General features: G+C 44.9%; 1 protein-coding gene across 1 annotated transcript in view; it reads left to right on the top strand.

The window, feature by feature from the left end:
• The window catches only part of MAP1LC3A (microtubule associated protein 1 light chain 3 alpha), a 29,072-nt gene extending 21,332 nt beyond the window's left edge, over positions 1-7,740 (top strand). Inside the window, exon 4 of the mRNA XM_077459145.1 lies at positions 5,062-7,740. Coding sequence (XP_077315271.1) covers positions 5,062-5,221 — 160 coding nt within the window. The 3' untranslated portion in view covers positions 5,222-7,740. The remainder of the gene's footprint in view (positions 1-5,061) is intronic.
• The last annotated feature ends 4,266 nt before the right edge of the window (positions 7,741-12,006 follow it).

Here is a 12,006-nt window from a genome sequence, read left to right as displayed (position 1 = left end):
GATGGAGAGCCACTAATTGCATATCTCTGATCTAATGTCACCACTGAGATGCATTATATACAATGTTTATCACTGCATACATAATGAGGCCTCCTATGTCCAATGCAAATATTTCCCACTTCCTTAACCACTTCAGCCACGGAAGATTTACCCCCTTCATGATCAAGCCATTTTGGAGAATGGAGAACATTTTAAGGCTGGGTTCACACTACTGCGAATTGGATGCAGGTTTTTCCCCTGCATCTGGAAGGTGGAGTATTAGACCCTGAAATATCACCTTCACCTTCTCGTCTTCTCCCTTCTGTGTTGCTTCATGTCGGTGCTTCCTCTTGTTCGGTCTCAGCACATCTGGATTCCGGAGCTGCTGCCAATTTCATGGATTGGGAAACTGCATCCTCCCATGAGACTTACCCTTTTTCCCCTTACAATGCCATTGGTGGTCTTGGAGATTGATGGCACGGTTCTCCCAGGGGGCCCTATCCGCTTCCAGACCCTTCCTGTTAAGATGTCAGTAGGGACACTCCACCAGGAGTGGATATCCTTCCTTGTCTTACCTAAGGCTTCATCTCCTATCATATTAGGTCTTCCTTGGTTACGGCGCCATTCTCCACACATTGACTGGTCTGCTGGACAGATCCTGGCTTGGGGTTCCTCCTGTTCCTCTTCCTGCCTACTCAAGGGTACCCCAAAAGAGAAGCTTCCTGTTGCCACCGTCCCAGTATCTTTTGCTCTTCCCGCTGTATATAGCGATCTCTGGGACATGTCCTGCAATAGACGGACTGGTGCACTCTCTAGGTCATGTGGTACTCTGGATGATATGCCCACCTATGAACCGGAGTCGATCATTCACTCCAGTTTGCACAACCATTTACCTTTGCCTGTCCTTAATCTCCCTTGGACGCACAGCCAGGCTAACTTGTCTGCAAGTTCCACAGTCGCTATGCCCTGTGATGCGATTGAGATGGTCGCTACACCTGACAATACTATTCAGTCGGCCTCTGCACCACTTATGCCAGTCCAGGAAGCTCATTGGGCATGGGCTGCTTCTTGTTCAGGACCTTCTGTAACCTGGCCTCACCCTACTGCTACTATGTCTGTTCAAACCCGTTTAAGAGGCTCAATCCATCCTTTGGATAGAATGCCTTATTCGGCCAGGTGGGGTTTTCAATCTTTTTCTCAGGGCTCTCTGCATTCTGTTTGTGTTTCAGCTAACCAGCTTGACTCTTGTGACATGTCACCTTCTAACCAACCTGACCTCAGGGATCCACTGACCTCTGTCCAGTCTGGTGGTCCTGTGCTGGATGTCCAGCTCATCTTTAAGGGTCTGGGGGACCCTGCTCAGACTCCTGATCTTCTCATGCCATTGCCCATTCCTAAAAATCCTTTAGTCCTCAAGTCCCCTCGTCCTCTCCCTACCTCGGTTCCTGGCTCTAAGGATAATCTAAAATATGAGGTTAGTCAAGTTTTGGATTCCCTACTCCGTAAAGGCATTCTTCAGTACCTCGTACATTGGAAAGGGTTTGGCCCTGAAGAGGGGTCTTGGATCACTGCATCTGAGGTCTTTGCTCCTCGTCTGTTGAGGAGGTTCCATCTGGAGTTTCCCTTTAAGCCTGGACCCAGGCGGGGGAGGGGAGGCCTCGTAAGAGGGAGGGTACTGTCATGGTTATGCAGTGATCTTCCTCTGTTTGCTTACCTCCCCTCATGTGTTCTGACTAAGAGGTCAGCCACTTCCACCTGGTGGTTTTTATAACCTCTCCTCTAAGCGTGGCTCCACCCCAGGCCCTATCAGGGAACCCTATATTAACCTGTGCACCGCAAGCCAGCGGCGCTGATCAACCATTGTGTACCATTGTGTGTTTGGCTTCCCGTTTCTTGCTTGCCGCGTGCTCTGTTTGACTCTGTTACCGACCTTAGCGTGTTCTCTACGATTCCTGTCTGCTTGTGACCTTGACCTTTTGGCACGTCCCCGACCATCCCTGTCTGCCTGTGACCCTGAACCTTTGGCGTGTACTCTGTTGTTCCTGTCTGCTAGTTGCCCTGAACTCTGCCTTATCCCCTTACTATCTTTGTCGTCCCAGCCTGCTGCTTCCTTCTCCTGTAGTCTACTGTGAGTGTGAGCTGTGAGACCCTAGGAGCCGCGACCTGGAGCCAGACTGCAGCAAAGTCCATCCTCACCACTGGAGGCTCTGGCGAACACCCGCTGGCTCTTAGACTTCGCGCCCTGGGGAATCTATGCTCTAGCTCCCATTGGGATCTGTGTTAGTGATCCAGTAGACCTGTGTCCTGAATCTCCCTGTGTACAATCCACAGCAGTCAGTCCTAAGGTCCACTACCTAGCGGTGCACTTCCAACTCCTACGGAGTGCATTTGTCACCTGGTCTCGGGTGACCTGACAGCATTTTATTAAAATAAAACGAATATAAATACGGTAATAAAAAAAACTTTTAATAAAAACAATGTTTAAAATTTTTATCATTGATTTTTATCCACCCCTGACTGTTTGCCTAACCAGTGTTTTACTATACTGCGTATGGTGCTTTTACTAAGGGAAGAGATGGAATTTGAAATAAAATGAAATTAAATAATAATAAAAAAAATAAAAATATTTAGCAAGAAAATAAGATATGTTTTGTAAGGTATTAGAGTGTGTTAGTCATGACAAGGGGTTAAAAAGAAGGGAAAAAAACACATCTTACCCAATACCTAGTTTTATTTATTTTTTCTTTCTTTCTATTTGGCAGCTCCTGAAAAGTGTAGCTAACTATAATATAGTAAAGTGTATTTTATTTATATTTTAACAAGCTTTGACCATATTAAGGGCAGCTGTGCTACATAGATCAGCTATCAAACTGAAAGGATGTTTACCTAACAGGAAGATACTAGGAGGCATTTCTTAAGTCTTTAACTGATTAACCACTTCAGCCCCGGAAGATTTGGCTGCTGAATGACCAGGCCTTTTTTCTTGATTCGGCACTGCATCGATTTAACTGACAATTGCGCAGTCGTGCGATGCTGTTCCCAAACAAAATTTACGCCTTTTTTTTTTTTCTCCCACAAATAGAGCTTTCTTTTGTTGGAATTCGATTGCCTCTGCGTTTTTTTATTTTTTGCGCTATAAACAAAAAAAGCGTCAGTTTAAAAAAAAAAAAAAACACTATTTTGTGTGTGTGTGTGTGTGTGTGTGTGTGTGTGTACATACATACATAGTGTGTATGTATATATAATATTATATTTGTGGTGTTCTACATATTTTTGGTAAAAAAAATCGCAATAAGCTTATTGATTGGTTTGCGCAAAAGTTATAACCTCTACAAAATAGGGGATATATTTATGGCATTTTTATCTTATAGCCTAGGCCAGTTATGGCGAACCTTGGCACCCCAGATGGGAAATGTAGTTTTCAAAACATCTGGGGTGCCAAGGGTCTTCGTCTTCTTCTTCTTCGTCTTCTTCTTCGTCTTCTTCTTCGTCTTCTTCTTCGTCTTCTTCTTCGTCTTCTTCTTCGTCTTCCTCTTCGTCTTCTTCTTCGTCTTCCTCTTCTTCCTCTTCCTCTTCTTCTTCCAGTGACCAGTATGAGAGAGTGAGAGCGATGACCCCAAATTTAGCACACATGCTCCCTATTTATACCTGAGATCTTGTAACATTGTCACATGACAAGGGGGATGGAAAATGGCTAATTGGGCCGAATTTGGACATTTTCACTTAGGCGTGTACTCACTTTTGTTGCCAGCAGTTTAGACATTAATGGCTGTGTGTATTTTGAGGGGACAGCAAATTTACACTGTTATACAAGCTGTACACTCACTACATTACATTGTAGCAAAGTGTAATTTCTTCAGTGTTGTCACATGAAAAGATAAAATATTTACAAAACTGAGAGGTGTACTCACTTTTATGAGCTACTGTATGTGTCTGATTAGCTCAGCAATTTCTGTAATTGATTAATTCCTGTGATCGTCTGCTCTATCTAGTCACCAGAATGAGGTATTGTTTTCTAAAATACCTCAATGTTAAGATATATTGCATTTTGGATATATTGCACTAGATTGAGCTGATGATCATAGGAATTCATCCAGTAAAGAAATTATAGCCAAAAATCTGTGTAGACAGCACAGATGTGTGTGACAATTGTCCAACAAATTTTTAATAAATCGGCCCTAAGATATCACTTTTTAACAGACTTAACCTTTAATTGGACTCCATATGGTTATGTTTGGGTTTATTAAGTCTAAATGATGACATTTTGCCTAGCTCTAAGCCCTTGTACACACAGTCGAAGAATCTGTCGGAATGTGTCCTATCGGATCGTGTTGTCTGATAATCCGACTGTGTGTGGTATGCATCGGACTGATTCCGTCAGACCCAATTTTCCAACTTGTTGGAAATATTTTCCGACCAACTGGTTCGATAGGACATACTCCGATCATGTGTAGAGAATTTTGATCGGACCAAGTGCTACGCATGCTCAGATCAAATTCCTACATCAAAGCTATTGGCTACTAGCCTGAATGTAGTCCCATCGTAACGAAATTACGTCATCGTGTTCTGAATGATCGGATTTTTCGACAACTTAGTCCGACCGTGTGTATGCAACAGTTTCGGACAAAATCCGACGGATTTGGTTGGCAGAATGTCCGACCGTGTGTACAGGGGCTAAGACTTTGGATACAACTTAATTTCTCAAACACTGCTCTGAACTGAAGATGATTTTAGGCAACACCTTTTTTTTTTTTTTTTTTTTTTTTTTTTTTTTTTTTTTTCATGAAGATGAATATTTTAATACCAACAGAAATTTATATTTAGATATCATATGCAGCTATATTCTGTTACAAATGGCAAAAAAATACGAGGGGTGTACTCACTTTATGGGAAATACAGTGTGTGTGTGTGTGTGTGTATAGCTAGAGAGAGAGAGAGAAAAAAAAAAAATAGATAGATAGATATATCTCTATCGAGATCTCGATCTCTCTTATAACAGTCTTAGAAAAATGTTTTTTATGTAGATTTTTATTTTTCTAAGTATGCCTGAAATTTAACTAAATTGTCCTAATCTTTCCCTAGACGTCGACTGCAGCTGAACCCAACTCAAGCTTTCTTCCTGTTGGTGAACCAAAGGAGCATGGTTAGCGTCTCCGCCGCCATCTTGGACATCTATGAGCAGGAGAAGGATGAGGACGGCTTCCTCTACATGGTGTATGCATCCCAGGAAACCTTCGGCTAATTTCACTCGTCCGCTTTCCCCAGTGCGTGCGTTTCCACTCATGTGCCATTAGGAGCATGTATGTGAATCTGTGCGCACTGGCATTTAATGTTTGCACACGTTTTCTTCTGTAGTCCAACCAACACTCGTCTTTTCTTCAGTACTGTGCATAGACATTCCACATGCCTTGGCACGCCTGCGTGTCTGAATATTATTCACCTGCAAACGCTCATTCCTACATACACCTCCAATGACATACCACACGCATCTCCTACACTACTCGCTGTGCACAATCATTGTAATGCTGTCACATTATAATTCTATGTATTGCCTTCTACTGTAGGCCGCAGGAACAATAAGTTGGGTCTCATCTGAAGCCAGGACTATCTGTGTTGGGTAGGGCAGCCAATCAGCTTTTTTTTTTTTTTTTTTTTCCATTGTCTAACCTGTTTTAAGCATCCTAAATGAATACTGTTGCTATGGGCAACACAGATGATTCACCTTTCATCCATTTTCATAATGAGGCCTGCAGCCATATCTATGAAAGTGTATGTCCAGCCTTAACCTTTTCCATTAGTTTTGGATAGAGTTGGAGGGATTTAGAACCCCTGGCAGGTTTTTAATGTTAACTGGGGCTCCATTAGAGATTTCTTACTAAGCCAACTTTCACAAAGGCATGTCTGTCCAGGCGGTTGAGGTGCAATTTTTAACCACTTGCTGACTGCCCACTGTACATATACTGCAGCAGATCACATGCCTAGTATGTGATCTGACATTTCTGGGTCTGGGGCGCACACGTGCTCACACGCAGTGGAAGCCTAGCATCAAGTACTGCAGACTCAATGTTCGTCGGCACCCGCCGATTATTCAGTACATGGGCAGAACCACAATCTATGTAAACAAGGCAGAACGCCGTTTTGTACAGAGGGAAGGCATTGATCCTGTGTTCCTGACATGGATCTATGCCTTCCCTTAGTGAGAACACCTCCCCTACAGTGCACAAGCACAGGCTAGGAACACGTTTAACCCTTTGATCGCCCCTGATGTTAACCCCTTCCCAGCCAGTGTCAGTGACTGTGAGTATATTTTAGCACTGATCACTGGTCCCCAAAAAGTGTCACTTGGCCCGGGTTCACATTGATGCCATTTGGCACATTAAATTGTGTGCTACATCAACGGCACCGGCCAAATGGGTGGACAGCACATTTGCGGTGCCGCACCGATTCCAAAATGTAGTTTCTGTACTACTTTTTGGTGATTTGAGGGTGCGATTTACATTGACTTCTGTGCAGAAACTGCCCCCAAAATCGGGACTGACATGCAGGAATGAAATCGTGCAAGTTCATACTTTCAATCATGCAAATAAATAAATTTTATATATATATTTCTTTATCTCCCATAGTTTGTAAACACTACAAATTTTGAGCAAAACGATCAATAAATGCTTATTGGGATTTTGTTTTACCAAAAAATATGTAGCAGAATACATATTAGCCTAAATTTTTCTCTTTGTTGGTTTTGAAGAGTTGCATTCACTTCCTATCTGTGGAAACCGTTGTCACCAGAACAGGAAGTAAGGGGAGAATTCTCTAACTGAGCCCTGGATAACAGTGCAGAGATCTGACTGGCTATTGTCCTGCACCAGGCCACCCAGAAATGTAAGGATTTAGCAGGGGACACACACTTAAAGCAGTGCCACCCTTGTCAACCAATCAAAATTTACGTTAGTTGTCGCTGTACAACTGCTAATTGTACTTGGCACCCCACAAAGTTTTTTTTTTTTTTTTTTTAAATAAGCTGGCTAATGTTTAACGAACGCCATCCCTGCATTCTCAGCCTTTTTTGTGTCATAAGAATTTCAGCTCGTGTACTTGTACCCACTCCCACCGTCTCGTGAAGTTACCCGAGGGCCTTACACACATTCACTTCCTTGACATATCGGAATTCTAGAGGCCAACAGGCATTTTAAACTGGAACTCGACGCAGGTTCTGAAATATCTGAAAGATGTTGTAGATCAATTTCTGCCAATGTTTATTTGATGTGAGCGCTCTACTGCCAGGAGGCCTTGATGTTTTACAAAACACGCTGAGAGATCATTTTCCAGCAATACGTTCGATTTGGAACTCATTCAGGTTTACACGCCTTTTTTTGCATGTCGTTATTATAATTATTTTTTTTAAATTGGCCGCTAGTTGGCCTCATGGGTTTTCTGTTTTGCGTGGTAAAAATTGACGACAAACCTTTTAAGGGGCAAATTTTAATGGTTTTGTACAGGTTCCGAATCCCCAACCTTTTTGCTTGTTCTGTTGAAATGTGTGAATTTTTATGTAGCGTTTTTAACTTTTTTTTTTTTTTTTTTGCGATTCTTACAAGTTAGTTTACATTTACTAAACTTACTGTGTGTATGTATAACCAGGCACCCCTCTCAAAATCTGAAAAATGTACAAAAAAAATTATATATGTGTATAAAAGCTGATGTGTATATACAGAGGGATGTTTCATGTGTATAAAGATTAAATAAAATTTATGTGGCAGACCATTTCTTGTGAGTCCGATTTTCTAAACCTTTTATAAATTCCACAATTTGCAGTTTATTTTTGGCTAAAAACTTTGCAGGTTCATTGCCAGAAATGGGGAACAATCCATAATGCAGAGCCCTTGGGGCCCTTTCACGCGGAGCGGATCCGCTGGACAGACTCCGCTAGCTCAGCGGGGGATCACTCTGCTGAGCAGGTGGATGAAAGGTCCGTCTCCGCTCACTGTGTAGGGACGGATCTGTCAGAGCCCTGCTGTTCTCTATGGGGAGATCTGATGAATACGAACAGCCTGTCCATTTTCATCTGATACGTTCGCCATCCGTCCTGCGTATCGGATTGGCATCCGTCTGTTTTGAGCGGATCTTGTGTATCTCCTCTGACATCCGCCTGTCCTAAGAAGTCAATGGGTAGCCTGCTTGGATCCGCCTGAAAAATGGACAGGCGGATCCGAGCCAGCAGGGACCTTAGCCTTGGTCAGCGGAGTCACACAAGCCAGTATTTTAAAGCTGAACTTTGGGGAAAACAAAAATGCTCCTTTTTGTTGTGGGGCTGTCCCACACTGCAATGGTTAAATACTCATTTAGGTCTAGGGCAGGGGTCTGCAAACTTTCTAAACAAAGGGCTAGTTTAATGTTCAGACTTTGGGGGGGGGGGGGTGGGGGGTTGGGAGACGGACTGTGGCTACCGTGAGTAAAAATGCCCCATTGCTGGCATTAATGGCAGGCACAGTGCCCCACCATTGGTGTCAGTGGGAGAAAGTGTCCCAAGGCCTAGGTGCCATAGATTATGTAATTTTTAACCACAGGTGAAAGGGGAAAAAAAATTGCTTGCCTCCCCCATCAGCACAGTCAATCCTTCCCGTAGTGCTGTTGTGTTCTGCCGGCGGGGACCCTTCCCCACCATAGAATACAATGATGGCTACGGGTGGCTATAGCGGCCCACAGTGATCGCATAAAAATATTCAACAGGCTGATTGTACAGAAGTCAATCTATGGATCGACTTCAGTTCAACCAGCCTACAACTACATGAACTTACTGAACCGGCCAAGATTTGAACCATCTATGGCTGGCTTTGGATCCATTCTGCTGCCTCTTCGCTATGCTCCAGTTGTCGCAGGTCCTCTGTCATCACATCCAGTGCAGTGCTATGGGCTCAGCATTGGTCTTGATGACATCAAAGAAAAGTCCACTGCCAGGATGAAGGGGAGAAGAAGAGAGCACTAACTGATGGGTTGGCTAAGGATCAGGTAAGTAAAACTGCTTCACCGCTCTCTAAACTTAAATGAACGTTTAAACTTTGCAGTGTGGGGGCAGCCCCGGCACTGTTCTCCCCAGAGATGGGCTTTTAAAGGAATGGATAACCCAACAATGTTTATAGAAAAGGGTGGGCTCACAGCAGCCATATTAACCGTGTAGGTTGGAGATGCAAAAAATAAATCAATTGGGCCCCCTGCAGGTTTATCCCATTATGACATATTTACCTGTCGTGGCTCCCCCAGTGTTTCTATCTTCACCCACTCTTCCTTATGGGTTCAAGGACTCCGGCCCTTTGTATGGCCAGGACCGCAATTATTATTATTATTCTACAGGATTTATATAGCACCGACAGTTTACGCAGCGCTTTACAACATTAGGGCAGACAGTACAATTACAATACAGGAGGAATCGGAGAGCCCTGCTTGTTAGAGCTTACAATCTAGGAGGGAGGATCAAATGACGCCACTCTCACGCATACCATCGCATAGTAGTCCATTATGTGTCACTTACCTGACACAGGAGCCAGCGATGTCACCGCTGTCCCCTGTAGTCCGGCGCATCCATCTTCTCTGTGGGGTCTCGCAGCTCCTCCACTGTCATTCGGCGAAGCCGCGCTGACGTCACTCCCGCGCAAGCGCACGGGAGCCGACACGCGCGGCATCTTCGTCGTTGACGATGCCGCGCTCAGTGCGCCTGCGCACTGCTGTCTACGGCGCATGCGCCGTAGACAGCAGTGCCTGTCTTCGGGCAAATACCTCCTAAACCGTATAGGTTTAGGAGATATTTCTTAGACCTACAGGTAAGCCTTAGTCTAGGCTTACCTGTAGGTCAAAGTGTGTTGTAAGGGTTTACAACCACTTTAAGATGAGGTCTTTACTATCGGTGAGCTGGTAATTCTGTGTAGGGAGAGATGATGCTTTTAGTTTTTTGACATTGGTAGTAGTACATGTCCCCCATGTTAGTGCCTGGCTTCCCATGCAATTTGTTTGACAATAGCTTTCCTATTAGTCCAACAGAATTGAACACCAATGTTTGCCCTCAATAGACTTCAATGGGATTTGCAAACTTCGAGCAAGAAACTTTTCACAAATAGCAGAAATGTTCGCTCATCCCTGTTACTGATCAGATCAGTTTGTCATGTCAATAGGGAAACAGTGTGAAAGTTCAGCTGTCCTTGTGTGTAATGACATCCAATGCCGTTTGATACCATTTACGGCGGTACAAGTTCTTTGAATTTCTAATCACTTGTCCTGACGACAACACTAACCAGGTTAAATGGGGTAAATCTCCACAGCCTGGAATAATAATAATTAAAAAAAAAACTGATAGGTTCTAATCATGGCTGTGGAAATTAAAGATTATTTCCTCGATTAAATTCTTTTGATCGGTACTCGCCTTTCTGCCGACTTTAGGGTAGGCATGCACCGAAATTTCGGCCGCCGAAACATATCGGCCGAAAATGGCCCTTTCGGCAATTTGCCGAAAGGAAAAAACGGCCGATAATTGAGCCGAAAATGGGGCAGGGCCTGGGCGGGGGAGGAGCAGAGCTCCGCCCCTGGTGCCGCCCATCACGGGAGGTGTATAGCGCAGGAAAGCCGCCTCCGCCGCCTGGATCAATAGAGCGCCGGGAACATCACAGCTTTAATTTTAATAGCTGTGTGTTCCCCCGTCTTGCGCCGTCACATACAGCCCCTCCCCCTCGTTCGGGAAACTGTAATAGACAGATTGGACGGGGGATCTGTCTATCACAGTTCCCCGGACAAGGGGGAGGGGCTGTATGCGGCGGCGCGCGACGGGGGAACACACAGCTATTGAAATTAAAGCTGTGAGTTTCCCAGCGCTCTATTGATCCAGACGGCAGAGGCGGCTCTCCTCTCTTTCTGCATCACTGACTACACAGGGGACAACACACGCTGCACGAGGGGACACAAACACTGGCTGCACGAGGGGACACAAACACCACTGGCTGCACGAGGGGACACAAACACCACTGGCTGCACGAGGGGACACAAACACCACTGGCTGCACGAGGGGACACAAACACCACTGGCTTCACGAGGGGACACAAACACCACTGGCTGCACGAGGGGACACAAACACCACTGGCTGCACGAGGGGACACAAACACCACTGGCTGCACGAGGGGACACAAACACCACTGGCTGCACGAGGGGACACAAACACCACTGGCTGCACGAGGGGACACAAACACCACTGGCTGCACGAGGGGACACCACACTTATCTCTTATCATGTCGCCAGTCTCTGGCCACCTCCTGAACCATGTCGCCAGTCTCTGGCCACCTCCTGAACCATGTCGCCAGTCTCTGGCCACCTCCTGAACCATGTCGCCAGTCTCTGGCCACCTCCTGAACCATGTCGCCAGTCTCTGACCACCTCCTGTATAAAAATATTTTTTAAAAACAGTAATTTTCGGTATCGGTGCTGTTTCGGTATCGGTTTCGGTTTTTTAGGCCTAGTGTATTTTTCATTTTCGGTATCGGTTTCGGCACCAAAAAACCCATTCGGTGCATCCCTACTTTAGGGAGTTCCGTCAGAGATCCGGTGATTTCACGAACATCGATGTCACTGGACTCCTGGGGAGGAGTCCGGTGACGTTAAAATTCTGATTGAACGCAACGCGCATGGGGGAGGAGCTACGCATGACATCACCCGCTGCCGCCTTATGGAACTAACATGATTGTTGGCTTTACATGCTGTGTTTTTTTATCATCTTTATGTGAGTAGTTTGTGTTTGAACACAAAAATGTAATCTTATACTTAAGCGGTGAGCATTCATCTCTTCTTTCTACCCATGACTTGGCGTCCTTGCTGAGATCTAAGGAGACGTGAGAGAAGTTTATGGTCCATGTTAACCCTTTTGATACCCGCTTGCATGACCACCTGTTTGCACAGGGGTCCATGCCATAAGGTGAGAGTGATTAGTTAGACCGGAGGTGGAGGGATTGTCACAATACTGTGGAAAAAAAAATCACTTACGTCAGTACTACA

The sequence above is a fragment of the Lithobates pipiens genome, unplaced genomic scaffold, assembly GCF_037356315.1.
Source record: "Lithobates pipiens isolate NorthernLeopardFrog02 unplaced genomic scaffold, aLitPip1_a1.2 Scaffold_28, whole genome shotgun sequence".
In the NCBI taxonomy this organism is placed as follows: Eukaryota; Metazoa; Chordata; class Amphibia; order Anura; family Ranidae; genus Lithobates; species Lithobates pipiens.
Note: the sequence above shows the minus strand (reverse complement) of the source record. Positions and strands in the feature narration are given on the sequence as shown.